Genomic DNA, 19315 nt, shown 5'->3' on the forward strand with positions numbered 1-19315 from the left:
AAAAGAGTTACTTGCAGTAGTTTCCGCCGCAGAAAAGTTCCATGTGTCTCTTATTGGATCAAAAGTGACTGTCCACACTGATCATTTAGCAATCAAGTATCTAATGGAAAAAAAGGATGCTAAACCGCAGTTATTTCAATGGATTCTATTACTTCAAGAATTTGATTTGGAGATTGCAGACTGCAAGGGCACTGAAAATCAAGTTCTAGATCATCTTTCAAGACTTGAGAATGAACCTTTTCAACACATTACTTAGGATATTCGAGACAATTTCCCTGATGAAAAAATACTGAAAATAGAAAAAAAAATGAGCCATGGTATGTTGATATTGTAAACTACCTGGTCTGTAGGATATGGCCAGATGACTTCAATCATCACTAGTGTAAGAAGCTTGTCCGCAATTGCGAATTCTATAGGTAGGATAAACCCTTCTTATACAATTTGGGTCCTAGAAGATGCATTCCCGAGTTTGAGATGCAAGAAATTTTAGTAAAATGCCATGAAGTACCTTATGGTGGGTACTTTGGGGGACCCTGGACAACAACTAAAGTATTGTAATGTGGTTATTATTGGCCAACATTATTCAACGATGCTCGTGCCTATGTGGTCAACTGTGACCATTGTCAAAGGACTAAAAATTTATCTATGAAAAATGAGATTCCACTCACATCAATCCTAGAGGTTGAGTTATTTGATGTGTGGGGCGTTGATTTTATGGGACTATTTTCCTCTTCAAGTGGCCATCAATACATCCTTTTGGTTGTAGATTATGTCTCTAAATGGGTTGAAGCTATTGCCTGTATTAAGAACGATGCAGCGACTGTATGCAAATTTTTAAAGAAGAACATCTTCACATGCTTTGGGATGCCTTATGCCCTAATAAGCAGCGAAGGTACACATTTAATCAATCACATTGTTTCTAAATTAATAATCAAGTTTAATATTAATCATAAGGTTTCCACCACTACCATACACAAATTAACAATCAAGCGGAAGTATCCAATAGAGAAATCAAGTCCATCCTCGAAAAAGTGGTGAAAATTTCAAGACAAGACTGGGCGGAACACCTAGATGAGGCACTCTGGGCCTATCAAATTACGTACAGAACTCCTATTGGGATGTCTCCATATGCATTGGTATTAAGAAAAAGCATGCCACTTACCACTAGAGTTGGAACACAAAAATAACTCTGGGCACTAAAAAAGATTAACCTCGATTTAAATCTTGTAGGTGAGGCGAGAAAGATGAAGTTGCTAGAATTAAATGAATGGAGGCTTGAGGCATACAAAAATTCCAAAATCTATAAAGAAAAGACAAACGCGTGGCATGACAGCCGCATCCGTAAGCGATATTTTTATGTTGGGCAGACAAGTATTACTCTTTAACTCTAGTATTACTCTTTAACTCTCACTTACATCTTTTCCCAGGAAAATTAAAGTCAAGGTAGTCTAGCCCCTTTATCATTAAAGAAATCTTTCCATACAGTGTCATCGAATTGAGCAGAAAAGATGGAACAAACGTGTTCAAAGTCAATGGCCAACGGATCAAAGCTTATTATGGAGGCGACTCCGATAGGGAAAAGTTCTCCATAGATTTAGCCCACCTGAATGATGAAAGAACGCATTGATGATCCCTTTGATGAAATCGACCTCATCAATTTAGGGACGCATCCTTTTCCCTTTTGTGATTTTTCATATTATGTGCCTTTCTCAAGTTCTTTTCTTTTCTTTTCTTTATCTCTTTTAGTTTAATTATTTTATGTAAGACCCTAACACTAAATCTAAAGTGGGAGGTTAAATAGATAGTGGGCTAAAGGGAGAAAAACATAAAAAATTATCCAAAAAGGTGACTAAAAATCTAAACGCCTATGAAGGGCTTAAAACATGTTGGACGCAAGAAGGCATGGAGGATGGAAGCAAGAAAACTTGAAAAAAGGCTAAGGGTTTCATACAACCAACACAAAGGCATACATGAGCCATGTGGACACGGGCAGGAAGCATGCGTCGAGTGAACATGCTAGGTGCACAGGCCATGCGTTGAAGCCAAGCGCATAGGCCATGCACCAAGCACGTAGCCATGCGTTGAGGACAAGCGCACAGGCCGTGCATCAAGTGTGCAGCCATGCGTCAATGGTGCATGCCAAGTGCCCTGCCTATGCGTCGAATGGGTAAGGGGGCAAGCCATCCTATGCGTCCAAACGCTGCCGAGTCTGCCAAGCAGCCATGCGTCGATGCGCTATGCCAAGTGCATGCCCATGCGGCGAGACATGCCCACACGGCCGAGAGTGCCTATGCGGCCAAGCGCGCAAGCGCCTAGGCAGCACACCATGCATCGACTGTCAACACCATGAGTCCATGCTTAGTAGACCGAGCAAGCACACCTAACAAGCTATGCGTCGAGGGTGAGCGGCCACCCTATGCGTTGGTGATGGCCAACTCATGCGTTGGCTAAGTGGGACTTTGATGAAGGAAAGGTGAGTTGCTATGCGTTAAGGATAAAGGGTAAGGCTAATTGATGGAAAACTTCAAGGGAGGATGCCAATGGTATACGAGCATAGGTCTTAAACAATTTAAGTAGAGAAATATGTGAAGTATTTAAAAGTGATTTAGGTGGCAAAAGGAGGATCATACAAAATTCTAGTAGGAGTGAACAAAGGAGATTTCATGCAATTGAAATCTATCACCTCAAGCAGAGAGGTGGGTGAAGGAGATTTCATGCAAAAAAGGAGATTTTGGCTGGCAAGCTGAAATGAAAACAACTCAAGTCTAGGCTGGGTAGGCTGAGTGTTGGCAGCTCTAAAAGTGAGACAATGGAGTTGAGTTGTCACCATGGGGTGAGTTTTAAAATGGCTATAAATAGAGGGGTTTGGGCAAGAGGAATTTATTCATACCATCACTTAATTTGTGTGTTGAAAGCATATTTAGAGAGTGACGTTTGAGTTATTAGGCTTGCCAAGTTGATTGGAGATCAAAAGAAACAAGGTTGCGTTGGTGAGGCATTAAATCAAGCCGGGTGCACAGCTAGCCCACACTCTGCACGCATGCAGTGCTGCGTCCGTCCGTCCGCGCGCTCTTCGCTCGACGCATCCCGTGCGCCAGCCCAACGCAGTTGCCTCCCCGTACGATGCATCCACACCCAGTGCACGCCCACGCAACGCACGCCCAAATGTGCCAATCCCCTGTGCGGCACAGCACGCCCACCCTGCCTACTGCCAACACCAGCTGCCTACCACGGTCCAAAAACCTCTAAAGACTCTAATTTGGAATTTGCCTAAAATTGAGTAGGGTAAGCTGGTGTTTTCATTATAAATAGTATTTTGGCTAGTTTGACATTATTTATTGATATAACAGATATTAATTGAGGAATTTCCATTGATAGAGGAATTCTCAGGAAGGTATTCCAAGGTGATTTTAGTGGAAAAAACTTGCTAACGGTGAGTGTTTACTTATTTTTATCATTGATATGTGATAAATGCATATGTAAGTGCCAAATGCATGCTTATGATATTATGTTGTTTGCCCATGATATTGTGTTTGAAATTGCTAGGAAACTAGATATTACCCAGATTACCTAAGTTAGCTGCTTAATAAAAGGTGCTTGCGGGAAAATATAGTCGGCCTCGGTTGGTGGAAAATATAGTCGGTGACGACGGTGGGAAATATAGTCAAGTACCTAAGCATGACTAGCGGGAAAAGAATTGTCGATGTGCACATTGGCAGGAGAAGTGGGTTTAAAGAAAGTTTCCAAATAAAGTTGTTGGGATCGATAATATATCCATGATAGAACATGCCAAGTATAGCATGGAACTGGGGATGATAATTGAATGAATGTACACATGATCATGCATAGATTATACTGGAATTGTGATTATGTGATTTCTTTCCCAAAAATATGTTTTGCAAAGTGATTATTATATCTAAAAGAACCACTCACTGAGCTTAGTAGCTCACACTCTTCCAAATGTTTTCTTATATCGCCCCCCCCCCCCCCCCCCCCCCCAAGTAGCAAAATGGAGCGTTCAGGAAGGAGTCTACTAACCACCAACACACCAGGACTTAGTAAATTCTTAGGGTACGGCTCGGATCATGTAATAAAGAATATAGGAGATTGAACTATGTGTATGAAAGTTAGATAGAGTATTGTAAACATGTTGAAATCTTTAATAGATAAGGAGGGAAACATTAAATTGAAATATTGTCTTGGAATACTATTGGTGTACCCTCATGCTCCCTTCCAGGTTTTGGGGGGGCTAAGGCTAGGGAAGGGGTGTGACATTTTATGAATTGCTAAAAAAAGTATTGAGATTGCTCCGTCGTTTGAGAATTTTTTTTTAGTTAAGGGAAAAATGGAAATGAAGAAGGGTGATGTGTTACTATGACGTCGAATAAACATTTGTTTGTGCCCAATTCAGATCATCGTCTGGGTAGACTATTAGGGTTTTTATCCGATTAGGAAGGTGGAGCATGTGCCGCCGCCAAGATTTTAGATCAACATTCAATACGGTATGATCGCATTGACATTTTATCTTCATATACACGTCAGTTTCCACATGCATGAATTGTTGCCTTAAAAAATCCCTTGATAAAACCAAAATTGTGTTATTTTCCTCTTCTTAATTCTAGGTCGTTACTATGTTTAATGTGTATTTGATGATTTTATAGGTATTGAGCATCTTGGAGGTAGAGTTAGTTGTTACGAGCAATTCAAGGTTAATTTGGAGAAATTAGGAGCTAATTTGAGCAACCGGACTTCAAAAGGACGTGAATGGACGAAAACACCCCTGGAAGAGTGTTACAATGCTCAAACGAGCATTTCGCAATGCTATAACACAGTAGCTACCTATTTTGGGCAAAAAAAGGCAACGTTGCAACGTTACATATAGCCTTACAATGCTATGAATTGAAGATGGAAGCACGCTGCAAGAGTAGCATTGCAACGCTACTCATAGCGTTGCAACGCTCATCTATGCAGTGTTGCAACGTTGCGACGCTGCCCTATATATACGTTTCTTCACTTTAGGTCAGAGGAAGACGCCCACCTTTGGGCTCCAGCCAAATTTTCCCTTTCTTCTCTCTTCCACTTTGTAATTTTGGCATTTCTTTAGTAATTTATCGAGTAGATGCCAGATTATAGCTTCTCCATCTCCATGTGAAGGTAAGGTTTTGGTTTCTTAGCTTAGGGATTCGGAGGAACTCGATGTATTTTTGTGAGATTTCGATTTATTGATGTATACAAACTTGTCTATGGGTTTTAATATGAATTTACATTTATGAATTGCATGACTTTAATTGTTAATTGACGCCCAATGTTTTTTTTTGTGTAATTCTAATGCTTTGTGATTAACTTGTAATATGTGACATATAATTATAAGTTAATCCTAATGGAAGCTATGGGTTAGGCAAAAAGGACTGCTCCTAGCAACCTAGATAAAAACCATATTGATTGTTTAATTAGACGTTGGACTCATCTTAGCGTAATCCCTATAACTTAATGCGATTTGTTAATGTGTATGGAGTAGATTCGTTTTCTATGCATTTTGATTAATTAGATAATTAGGACCATTGGTTGGGATTCCAATCAATTGAGCTAAGCATAAACAAGAAGTTTAAGTCATAAATTGGTTCAATGATCTAAATTACATTGGGTGAATCCATTTCTGTAAGTAAGATATCTCGATTAATTGCGCTTCTATCTTTACTTTTTTTGCACTTTGTTTTATGCAATTTCATTTATCAATCCATAGCAAACCCCCAGTTTATCTCTTTAATTGAAAATGAGCTTTGATGAACTAATCTTCCACATTTCCCTGAGGTTCAATCTTTCCGCTTGTACTACTCGTTAGTCTAAGTAGTTAGTTCGGTGATCTATAAATATTATTTGTGTAGCAAGGGTTTATGGGCGATGGTAAACTCGACTCTACCAAATTGGCACTACTGCCGGGGAAAGCCAATTAGTTCTTCTTAGTTAGTTTTAAGTTAAAGTTTCTTTTTCTTTTATTTGTTTTTTTTTTTTTGTGTTAGTTAAGCATGATAGAATTTTTGAATCAATCTTCATCTGAAGGTCAAGTTGCAAATTTTAAAGACGAGGTAAGTGGCCTTCGCCACGAGCTTGCTGAGTTGACTTCCTTGGTTGGCCACTTGGTGAAAAGTAGATCACAGCAAGTAGAGATGTACGAGAGTACCTACTCGAGGGGCATCCCACGCAAGTACCATGTGGATTTGCCGAGGAGGGTTATTATGATCCTTGGGACTACGAGCCTCACCATTCTTAGTGGTAGGAGTCCTTTGACCATGGATACTCAGGATGGAAACAATGCTTTGGCGGCCAAGATTTCACAACACCACACCAGTCGACTCAGGCNACTCAGGATGGAAACAATGCTTTGGCGGCCAAGATTTCACAACACCACACCAGTCGACTCAGGCTCAGTCTTCAGGGTCAGGTAAGTCTATAGAGGCATTGGTTATGGAGCTTGCTGACAGAGCTTTTAAGTTTGAGCAAGACAACCTCCGTAGGCAGCAAGAGTTCGAGCACATCCAGCAGGAAAGTCTTCGCCCTAAGGCTGAAGGTAGGACTGACTTGCAGAGATTTAGTGACCTTATTGCTCAATTTGCAACTTTAGTTAGGAGGCCAGATGAGCTGTTGCCAGACCATTCCTTTGATTTTCCAGAGGCCCAGAGGCATGAGGTAGTCCATGTCGACACGGTGGAGGATTAGGAACCACTTTCTAGAGATTCGTGTTAAGGTATGACTATGGAATTTTCAATTTATAAACTTGCTAAAAGTACTCTTTAGTCTTAGTAGGATCTTTAAGCTCGGAGGATTGATCACCCATGTTGCCCAGCTAATTGAGGCCATGCAGAGACTAGAAAGCGCTTCAGAGTAGTCCATCGTCTCTACCTCAGAGGCCAAGTTCCTTGCAAAGTGCTACTACTCCAGTGATGATAAGGACGTCACTCCATGCTCGCCAGTTTGTGAGGTTAAGGAGAATTAGAGCCTAAATCTGATAGGATCCAAGTGATAGAGTTAGAGATCAAAAGACCTTGCCCTATTCTGACTCCTGGTATTTAGTATATATTCGAGTTTTGTTCCCCTAGTCCTCATGAGTCTATTGAGTATTTTTTTTGTTTCAACTCTTTTGGGTCATTTGAGTCATTTGATTCTTTCTTTTTTTATCTTTTTTGCCATATCCAAAAAACCCAAATTCGACCTGTCTAGTTCTCTTCAGAAGATGAGAAGTCTTATAGCCTTACCGGGCTATATTGACTCATCGAAGAAAGGACCAGAGAAATACGAGAATTTCTATGTACCTTGATAGGAGACAGGTCATGTTTAGCAATCGATGTTAAAAATTTGCCCTTCCTGGAGGGAGCCAGGTGATAAAATTTACTACTTTCATTTACTGCTTTCTAGTTTAACTTCTTGTTTTTCTTTTGTAGGATCTTTCCCTCTACCCTAAAGAAGAAGAAGATCAATTTAATGCAACCCTCTTACCACCATTCCATGTGCAGAAATGTCATCAGAGGAGGTTTTCTATTCCCTTGACTATTTTATTTTATTAGGCTTAGATTAGAGATACATTGAGGACAATGTATCATTTTAAGTTGGGGGTGGGGTATGTTGTAGCTGTTGGTCCTTGAGTGCTGTGCTCGGACGATGTTTGTGTGCTTGAGTTGCTTGCTTGCTCTCTTGCTTGGTTTCTTATATTGAGGAGTTGATGATGCACCATTTTTGTGATTAGGTTTGCATGAAACTATGTTTAAAGAGCATGATCATGATTTTTTTAGCTCAATTAATTTTTTTTTCTTATCTCTCATGAATCTTTAAATCCCTTGTCCAACGAAGTTAGGTCTTGCGTGCTTAGGGTTATATTATTGGGCTTATATTTTTGTTGTCACCTCGAAGGGCCTAGGTTATATGTGTTAAGTGACTGAAAGCTCAACCTAGTAATGCATGCCTAAGTTGTTTCCAAACTCTACTTATGTATTCTAAAAGCCAAGTGTAGAGTATGTAAAAAGCAGTTTGTAAAAGGTAGAGTGTGTTGTAAAGTAAAAGCAAGTTTGTATGCTATTTTTGAAGGGGATTACTCCTCTTTCTTGAGCTATGATTAACCTGGGGTGGCTATGACACTCGTAGTTTCCCTTTGAGCCGAAGTACCTCGAGGAATGAGTAAGCTTCGGCATCTTGTTAGGAGACATTGCCTGTAGTTAGATGAATTGCATGACACCCATGTGGGCAAGCCAAAATGAAGGTGATGTGTCTAGATAAGGCCTCCTCTTTTGTGTAAAGTAAAAAAAAGAGAAAAAAAAATGAAAAAAAAGTTTGGTTTCCTTAAGTGTGTTATTACAAAGTTGAGTCTAGGAAGCTTTACTTTTGAATCTTCGAGCCAGTGTAGGGGGAAACGAATTGAGGGCCCTATAAAACAGTTCCGGATTTTGCGAGCTTAATTAGTAGGGCTTTTGATTCACTCATGCATGAAAAATTTAGAATCATTTTAAAATGTGCTTCATTGATTGATTGTAATCAGATTTCATGTTTTATTGCAAATCTCATCCTCATAGACTGTTGAGACTAGAGTAACAACCTATGTGATTGAGCAAGCATAATTTTTTTTTTCTGTGTGAATGTGTGATTCTACCTTGCTCGAGGACGATCAAGAATTAAGTTGGGGGTGTTTGATAGCATTGAAAATGTGCTATTTTCCTCTTTTTAATTCTAGGTCATTACTATGTTTATAACGGCCGTTGATAACGGGCAGAAATGCACATATTACACCGCAAAGTTATAAACCAATGCAGGGTTGCGAAGATAAAAATATACAATATTGCGTCCAAAAGCATTAAGTTCACAATATGGCGATCGCATGCATCCATCGCATTAAAACAGTTAACTTATGTATTTTTGTGTAGAATATGTCATTGACGCAAGGCAGAAAATGCGATCCAAAGAAATCAACGGCCGAGCGCATTAAGAGATTGCATTAACGCAAGGCTATGTGATCATTTATGGTCACGATTATCTGCTCAAGAAAGTTGCCGCATAGAGCCGACGCATCATGGTGGGCGCATCTGGGTGAAAAGCGTAATAAATCATGATGGGACAGAAAGCTGTTGATGGTCGATTCCGAATTAAGTTGACAAGCCGTTAACGAACTACTGTAGCAAGTACACTCAACTTTTCGGTGACATATATTCGGTGCATCAGATAGAGAATTAATTTCATCCCATCAATGTAATCATAAGAGAGAAGAAGCCTTTCACCCCGAAGCTCTATAAATACTAGAGGCCACCTTCAGTGAAGAAGTTCATTCAGTTAGATAATTTTCCCCATAGATAGAAGTAGCCTTGTTCATAGTTTTCTTATACTTAAGAAGGTAGCGTGAGAAAAGGGAAGAGACGCTGGAAGATTGCCTTGGTCAGCTCGAGAGAGAACCTAGAAGGCGTGGAAAAAACAGAGAGAGGGCCGACTCTTGCGAGAGCAAGATTATCTTTTGAGTAGAGTAGAGAAGAACAGTGTAAAAGCCTTGGGAAGCAAGAGATTGCTACCAGGCTCTTTATTCTTATTCTGCATTGTCATTCTGTATTTCGATTATATATCTATAAAATGGAACTTGCTTATCTACATCTATTCACTCTCTTTAAAACACGCATGAGTAGCTAAATCTATCGAATAGGTTGAGAAAAACTTAGCTAACATGACCTAGGATTTTCATTGCATGCGATCATCTTGTCTTATGTTGCGCCCATCACCCCTTTAGAGCTACTCGAGAGAGAGTCTAAAGAAAAAACCTAGGACTTGAGAGAGCTAGGTTAGAATCTAGACTCGAGAGAGCAAGATTAGATCTGCATAAGCAAGAGATAGAGACTTAGAGATAAGCTCTGTTTGTCAACATGGTTATGGTATTATGCGGTCGCCTTGTATGTGTGTGTGTCAATCGTCATCACATAGACAAGAATAGAGGCTTATGTGTAAGTCCTATAGACATCATCGCATATATCCCATGCGTTCTAAACTAGAAGCCATAACATTTGCGTTGAGAGATGATTTGCTATTGTATGTGTGTAGCATGATCGCATAACATGAACACAATCCTAGGAAGTGTTAGCTGAACCCCTTCTCAACCCGTTCCCCCGCATATTCATCGCATCTTTCGTAATATTAACTCTTTTCTTAACTCCGCCGCATACATTTTATATTGTAAACAACAACCTAACAACTCTTTGATTTATTTGTTACCGCAAAGTAATCTAAAAATTATTGCCGCATACTATTTTCCTTAGTCCCTGAGTTCGACCCTAGGCTTACCAGGAAACTCAGTAGGATTTATACTTGGGTTCTGCTGAGAAAACTTGTTGCACAACGCATTTTCCATCACTACAATCCCTTTCATTATTTCACCGTAAAATAACGCATCAAGTTTTTGGCGTCGTTGCCGGGGACTTCGGCAATACAGTGTGCTAACGGTAATTTTTCTGATTTCTTTGCTGCTTTCATTCTCTGGCGAATTACGACCCAGAGATTGAAAGAACGTTCCAACGAAGATTGAGAGATAGCCGCCAACAACAACAACTAGAGAAAGTTAACATGGCAGAACAACATGAAAATGGAGCACCAAATGAAAATAATGTCATGATGAATCCCATCCTATTGGTGAACGATCGCAATAGGCCCATTCGGGACTATGCGTCGCCTACTTATGATTTCTCCCAGGAATCATGAGGCCCGCTCTTGATGGATCGAGATTCGAAATGAAACTGTTGATGCTGCAGATGATCCAGACTGCTGGAAAGTTTAATGGTGTTTGTGGCGAGGACCGCATGCCAACCTCCGAAGCTTCATAGAGATCTACAACACTTTTGTGCCCTAATATCTCCACCGAGAAAGTTTGACTAACTTTGTTTCCCATTTTTGTTGTGTGACTAGGCAAAAATGGGCATACTCTCTTGAACCAGGGGAGATTACCTCATGGGAACAAGTAGTAGAGAAGTTTATGAAAAAATATTTCCCTCCAACGGAGAATGCCAGAAGAAGGAAATTGATCACCAATTTCGAATAGAATAATGATGAATCGCTCAGCGATTCTTGGGCGAGGTTTAAGAGGCTGGTAAGAGATTGCCCGCATAATGGCTTATCAGACTGCTTATAGATGGAGATTTTTTTATCACGGATTAAACCCTGCTTTGCAAACCGTTGCCAATGCGGCAGCCCCTGGAGGTCTACTAGATAAAACTTATGATGAGGCCAAGAACATCCTTGATCAAATTTCAAAAAACCATGAAGACAAGAGAGAAAGAGATCAAAGATTGAGAATCAAGGATAGTGATGCGAACAATGGTGCTATCACATCCCTTCAGAGTCAAATGACTGCAATAATGAACTTGATACAGGGAATCACAATCAACAGCCCAACAATGCATAGTGGGCAAGTGAACACAATCAACCAAACGATCGCAAGGTGTGCTACTTGCGGTGAAGGACACGCAATGGAGGAATGCACGCAAAACCCATAGTCAATTTATTTTATGAAGAACAACCCATTTTCTAACACGTACAACCCTGGGTGGAGAAACCACCCCAACTTTGCGTGGAAAAATCAGCAGCAAAATTTTCAATCAGTGGTGCAAAAAGAAGGGCCACCTGGATTTTTCCCGAGAACCAACGGTCAGACGAGTAATCAAGCCAACAGTTCGCAGGCGCCACAATCTTCCTCTTTGGAAAGTTTGTTGAAGCAATATATTGAAAATAATGAAACTGTGCTTCAAAACCAAGCGACGTCCATCCGCAACCTGGAAATACAGATAAGCCAGATTGTGGGCGAACTCAAGAATCGACCGTAAAGGGCCCTGCCGAGTTCAACGAAACTCCCACGCAACCCAGGGGGCACCGGTAAAGAGCAATGTCAAGTCATGGCGTTGTGAAGTGGAAAGACTGTGGCAGGGGAGAAGGAGCCTAGCCGGACTGCTCCAATTGTGCTGGAACCAGAGATCGCGGTGACTCGAGAAGAAACAGAAGAAAAAGAAGCGATGGAACCTTAGATTAGATCCCAAAGAACAGGGGACTGTAAGAATACAGTTGCCACCTTTCCCACAAAGACTCAGAAAGGAGAAAAATGATGAGGTACAGTACCAACGCTTCATGAATAAGTTAAAACAATTACATATTAATATTCCGTTCACTGAAGAAATTGAGGAGCTACCCGCATATGCGAAGTTTCTAAAGGATATGGTGACAAAGAAGAGAGGCATTGGTAAGTTCACCACGGTGGCTTTGACGCAGAGCTCAAAATCTATTATCCCATCGAAAATGTGCGACCTTGGGAGTTTCACTATACCTTGCTCCATTGGAGGATTATACATCGGGCAAGCGCTATGCGATCTTGAAGCCAACATTAACCTGATGCCTCTTTCAATTTTCAAGCAGTTGAATGTGGGGCAACTTGCGCCCGCGATAGTGACTCTCCAATTAGCAGATAGATCTCTGGTGCATTCAGAGAGGAAGGTGAAGGACGTGCTGGTTACAACTGACAAATCATATTGCCAGCAGACTTCATCATCTTGGACTACGAAGCAGACAAAGATGTGCCCATCATTCTGGGGCGGCCATTTTTATTGATTGGTCATTGATGATGGGAAATTAGATGTCAATTACTCATCAACTAAAATTCTATGGACGCAATATGCGATGCATGTTCTTGAAGTATGCGTTGATTGTCATGCGTCGATGGTCATGCGTTGGAATGACTATGCGTTACAAATGTATGCGATGACCATGCGTCCTATCACATGCGCTCACGCCAAGTATAACACGAACGCAAGTTTCTCGGGTGATCCGAGGTCGAACACAAGGACTTATAGCTTGATGAATGTGGTAATGTGCATGCGGTGGTTGAATAAAATAATGGATGGGAGGTTGCTAAGCTAACACTACTCCTACTCCTAGCTAACAAACAACGCAATGAGAATATGAAAGAGAGGTAGATACACGACAATTCATGACATGAAACAAATGAATGGGAAAATAGATAAAAGGTGGAGATGATTTCATTGCAACCCTTAAGAGTGACTGCAAGGGCAACCTTAGTCAACGCAAGCCATGCGATCATGCTACAAACACTAAAAGCCTAAATCTAGGACGTATGTGGTAGGTATGCATAAGTGTCGAGATGACCACATACAACCACCCTATCCTACTTCCTGGACACATGCAATATCCTATCCGTAGGGTGCATACACTGTGTGAAAGCAAACAAAGGTTATCTCTAGGTTCCCGATTCTTGCCTATGCGTTCCAATCCGCTCTCTCGAGTCTTAGATTTGGGTTTTAGACTACTCTCTCAAGTAAGCGTAAATGATGAATGATGCGCTCATAGGACAAGGTAACCGCATGAACTTTGCTAACATAAGATTATTCCTATCTCTAGTGAACAATAGCTTACATTGCTTAATGCGATCAACCACTTACCCTCTCAGATAGTTAGTTGTTGCTGACTTTACTCATAGACAAGCGTTGCGTCCGCCTATAGACAAGCATTGTTACAGCTTCACACTAAGCAAATAAGGTTTTCTCACACACTCACGCACCACACACCTCCCGGTGGTTTGCTACATGCTTCATATCTCTAATCCACATGAAGAAGTATGTGATACTCTAGCAATCTCACTAAGTGATGCAATGAAAGTTATAGATGCTAAGTAAGAAGATGGAGATGGAGTCGAAGGAAACACCGAAATGTATTGAACACGTCATGTATTAATTTCTTAATCATAAAATGTATACAATACAATATAAGAAAAGAAGAGAAAATGAAATGACCGGCTAGAAGCAACGACTTGCTTCCAGCGGATGTGCGTCAAGGCTGTCGGTAGTGCCATGGATGGGCGGAGGAGCTGACTCTCTTGAGATCTAGCTTCGGTCAAAGGCTCCGGTCGTCACTCAGAATGAAGGAAGGAGGTGAAGAACTCTCAAGCTTCTTCTCATGAATTTGTCTGGATCGTAGGGATAATCCCTGGACAAGTTGGAATTCTATTCATCGGCTTCTTTATATAGAGCCTGAATCGCCGATAACATTAATGGACTGCTCTGATTCTGACATCCGGTGCATTTAGTCCTTTCCGAATCTCTACTGCTGATGGCGTGGTAGGTGAAATGTCAACATCAGCTTTTTCTTTTCTTGAGATGTACGTTGATGCGTTCATTCCACCAATCTTACATTGATCCTATCAGTATACGTTATCATATAGCCACAATCATGCAGTGACCAAATTCGCTTAATATCACAACTCTACACGATGACCGCAATCGCTTGACGAGCGCAACTCCCATGCGATGGACGTATGCGTCTGATGACTGCAACACCCATGCGTTGATCGAACGCGTTCGCCTTTGCGATGGAGAGTTTCTCTGCATGCGATCGTCTATGCGGTGGTCCGGTTTCTGTGTTTGCGTCCACTTCCTATGTTAGCTACAAAAATAGGACATTGAATGCATAATAACGCATAATAATGGGTTAGCCGAGATTCATCATGCTGAATGACGCAAGCTCATTTTCTCATGAATTTCTAACATAATTGCCGCATATTCTGCTTAACAGCCTTCATAATTCTAAGTAAAAGACCTAAGATGACATGCATTTATGCATGTCATCACACCCCCAAACTTAAAATCATGCTTGTCCTCAAGCATGTGTTATATTCAAGAAATTCTAACTCACCTTCTGGCTTTCCTTTGCGATGACCAGCTTTTCAGAATATAATTTCCTCATACCTCTAACCATTGCTGCAATGCTCTCCTCCACTTTGGCTACTTCTTCAAATAGATCTTTTTCAAGTTTAAATCCGGCAAGCCTTTGCTAAAAAACTTTTTATTCATTCATTGCAACTTTGCGTTTAGCTTTTGAGAATGCATAAGTTAAAAATACTTAAAATTTTTTTGATTACTTATTCAAATGTGGTGTTGAACCTAGTTACGCCCTTCGTTTTGGCTTACCCCCACGTGTGTCATGCGAGCATCCAACTTCGGTTGCGTTCCATAATCAACTCAACTCTTGTCTTGCTTAATTTGGCTTACGCCGGACAGAAGAGTTGTGCTTATGCATTGATCTTGACGACTTACCTTCGTTTTCGTTTGCTCCCATGTGTGTCATGCGGACATCCAACTACGGGTAAGTGCCTTTCACAACTTAACTCTTAACAACATGGGTTTCCCCATTGCGTTTATAGTGGAGTTATTATTCTAAAAAACTCTCACTTTTTTTTAAATGATCACAATGTAATGAACGCAATTCTCTAAGACCGTTGCCACCCCCAAACTTAAGGGTTGGCAGCGTTCTAATCGCAAAGCTAAAAACAAAATTACAAGAATGCGATAATAAATGTTTGGACACAGATTTGTGCAAAATAAAACTTAAAGACTTTCAAAATTTGAAGAAGCTAATAAAAGTAAGGAGCGCCTTGCAATGATTAATTAGAAGATGCGGTGAATTATATGTACCATCATAGAAACATCGCAAAGCAACGCAATTGGGAAAAATAGAATTTCAAAAGGATAAGGCATAAAAGATAACAAGAAAAGAACCTTAGACGGAACAACGCATGCGATTATGCGTTGGAATCCATGTGATCGAAGCCATGCGTTAAAGGATGAAAGGAATTCTTCCGTTGTACTGCGAACCGAGGAGACTTATTGTTGCACCTATAAAGAGCAAATGCACCACAACCAAGGAAGTAGCCATATATCCAAAATAATAATAAAAATAAAAATAAAAATAACCTAAACTAAGAAAGCAAGTTAAAGATAGAGTAAAAGACATCCCTGGAAAAATAGGAGTGTTGTCACCGCAAGGAGTCTTCCATCTTATTTTACCGTCGCAATGGTGTTAGTGGGTGTATTGACGACATTTTATAATTTTCGCATTTCTTAGCCAATTTCTATACTATCGACGCAACTTTTCTTTCTTTTCGCCGCAATATCTAAATAAAACAGTATAAATAACTTGTATTTCTATAAGGTATCACACCCCCAAATTTAGATATATGCTTGTCCTCAAGCATATCTTCAACTAAGGCAATATTGCTCAATTCTTATCCTTATTTTGCGTCGATTGGTTGCTCCGAATGCTCCACCTAGGCAACATTACTTAACAATGCAATTTCTTTCTATCCTTGATAATTCATAAACATGCCGTACTTTATTCTTTTATACAACAAATCTCTACTAAAAAATTTCTTTCTTGTTTTGAAAAGAATGTTTACCTCTTTATGCAAAAATAACTTGGTGCATCTGTATGCGGTGGTCTAGTTTGCGTCATTTTATTAGAGACTGCTAATCATGGTTACACCCTTCGTTTTGGCTTGTTCCCATGGGTGTCATGCAAACATCCAACTACGGTTGTGTGCCAATCTCAACTTCAACTCTTGATTTTGAGCTAAGTTTAACTTTTGCTGGTCAGAGGAGTTGTCCCTTATATTCTTTTATTTTTCTCTTTTTTTTTTTTCATATTGCGTCGATCTTGGAAACCCACCTTCGTTTTGGCTTGCTCCCACGGGTGTCATACGAACATCTAACTACGAGCAGGTTCCTTTCATGACTTAACTCTTATTAGGTTGGGATTTTGATTTTCCCTTGTGTTGACATTGAAGTTTGTATGATTTGTTTTGACAATGAATGCATTTTTTCTAATGATAATCGCATCCACTTGATCACATCTACTCAGACCTTCCCCACCCCCAAATTTAGAGATGCACAAGGTCCTCATTGCGTTGTATTAGACAAAATAGATAAACACTTAGTCAAAATTTTGAAAAGAAGGTTTGAGCAGAGTCTTGAAGGATACAAGGTAAAACAGTGCTAATGCTACAAATTATCTAAGTGTTAGTCAGAAAATACAAAGTGTGGGAAATGTTGCAAAGGGTATGCACATAACTCATCATGGCAGCGCAATGGATAACGCAAAATATAAGATAAAGAACATCGCAATGATTGACAAAGGATGATAAATAAGAGGTTAACGCATACGGAAAGAATTGTTACTTAGTTGTATTAAAAATTAACCAAGTATACAAAGAATTATAAATAACACAATACAAAATTTGATCATGTACAAAGAATAAAAAAATAGCTTTTATTCATAGAAATAACGAAGTGAATTTATCCTTTGTATTTGATTCAGACGAGTGCACGGTTAATGATTAACGCTATGCATCCATTAACGCAAATGCATCTTTGCAGAGGACGGGCAACAACGCATGTATCACGCAACACACCCCTCAACTCAACGCATTTATGGAGGACGGGCACATGGTATTTCTACTGGCGCAACACTACCTCAACATAGTGCGTTTTTGCTAAGGACGGGCGAAAAATACATACGAGTGCAACACACCCCTCAACGCAATGCATTTAGGTAGGATGAACGCAAAGTGTATCTTGTTAGTGTAAAATGCACTCATCATAGCACTGCACACCGATTTTTATTTTTCTTTTTAATTCATCAAACACGCAAGTCAATCCGACTTTGTGGTGTTCATTGTTTTATTCAGTCATTCACGAAAATTTTAAGAACAACGCTACTCATGCATAAAAGTAAAGAAATAAAACACGACATGGAAATGTACAATTTAATTGAAATTAAACACATAAAGCAGTAAAGGCTAGTTCTAATAAACAGTAAATGACGAAATTTAAAAATCAGTAAATGAAGCTGTAAAGAAAGCAATTAAACATAGATATAGGGATGCTAATTGAAAAAGTTTTTCAGAGTTACCGCAATAGCATCCCCGCAAGCGGTCAATCATGCTTGTCTAAGTCGATGGTCTCCATGCGTCATTCCACATCACCCCCATAGTAGGGCCTAATTCGTTGACCATTGACTTTAAATGCGTTGTTCCCATCTTCCGTTGTTAGCTCCACTACGCCACGGGGAAAGATAGTCTTGATGCAGAATGGCCTAGACCAGCGGGACTTCAACTTCCCTGGAAACAATCACAAACGCGCGTTAAACAGAAGTACCTGTTGACCCTCGAAGAATGTCCGATTGCTTATGCGGTCATCATGCCACTTTCTGGTTCTCTCCTTATAGAGCTTAGCATTTTGGTAAGCGTTCATTTGCCACTCGACCAGTTCATTCAGCTGCAGCTTCCGGACTTTCCTCGCGCTTGCTCGATCAAAGTTTAGCATTTTGCTTGCCCACATTGCCTTGTGTTCCAACTTGAGAGGCGGATGACAAGCTTTTCCGAAGACCAGAGCATATGGGGACATGCGAATTGGAGTTTTAAAGGCAGTCCTATATGCCCAAAATGCTTCATCGAGCTTGGGTGACCAATACTTCCTGGAGGTACTGACTACCTTCTCCAAGATAGTTTTGATCTCTCTGTTAGAAATTTCTGCCTACCCATTGGTTTCTGGGTGATAGGTGGTTATAACTCTATGGCTGACATTAAACTTGGTCAACAGGTTGGTGATGATGCGGTTGATGAAATGTGAGCCTTCATCGCTGATTAAGGCACGGGGCGTTCCATATCAGGTAAAGATATTCTTCTTGAGAAAATTTTCCACTGTGGCCGCATCGTTCTTAGCACATGCGATGGCCACAACCCACTTTGATACATAGTCAACCGCGACCAGAATGTATTGATGACCTTGTGAAGGCGAAAATGGGCCCATAAGTCAATTCCCCATACATAAAATAATTCGATTTCCAAGATTGAAGTCAAGGGCATTTCATTTCTTCTAGACATGTTCCCTGTTCTTTGGCGTCTATCGCACTGCACCACATGGGCATGGGCATCCTTGAATAGTGTTGGCCAAAAATAGCCACTCTATAGGATTTTTGTAGCGGTCCGCTGCCCTCCCAAAATGTACTCCATAAGGGGACTCATGACAAAGCTCCAAAATGTGCTTGGCCTCATGCTCAGGAACGCATTGACGCAAAATATGATCAGGTCCAAGTCGATACAAGAAGAGATCGTCCCAGAACTAAAACTTGACGTCTGTCTAAGCTTCTTCTTCTGCTGGTATGTGTAGTCTTCTGGTACTTGGCCGAAAACTATGAAGTTTACAATATCTGCATACCATGGAGCATTAACGCATACCGACATAAGTTGCTCATCAGGAAATCTTTCTTCGATATCTTTTTCTTTCTTCTGAACCTCACAATTTTCTAATCTTGACAGATGATCTGCGACTTGGCTCTCAGTGCCTTTTCAATCCTTAATCTCTACGTCAAATTCTTGCAGGAGTAATACCCACCTTATCAGTTTCAGTTTCGCATCCTTCTTTGTCATAAGGTATTTGATCACAGAATGATCAGTATATACCAC

At 40.4% G+C, this 19315-nt stretch overlaps 1 protein-coding gene across 1 annotated transcript; it reads right to left on the reverse strand.

Annotated features, from left to right (window-relative positions):
• Positions 1-17819: 17819 nt before the first annotated feature.
• LOC120089022 lies at positions 17820-18254 on the reverse strand. The gene is made up of 2 exons (XM_039046457.1): positions 18014-18254; positions 17820-17968 (listed from the first exon to the last, which is right to left on the reverse strand). The coding sequence occupies exons 1-2, from the start codon at positions 18252-18254 to the stop codon at positions 17820-17822; spliced, it is 390 nt and encodes a 129-aa protein (XP_038902385.1).
• Between the last annotated feature and the right edge of the window lie 1061 nt (positions 18255-19315).

This window comes from Benincasa hispida, chromosome 10 (assembly GCF_009727055.1).
Source record: "Benincasa hispida cultivar B227 chromosome 10, ASM972705v1, whole genome shotgun sequence".
Classification (NCBI taxonomy): domain Eukaryota; kingdom Viridiplantae; phylum Streptophyta; class Magnoliopsida; order Cucurbitales; family Cucurbitaceae; genus Benincasa; species Benincasa hispida.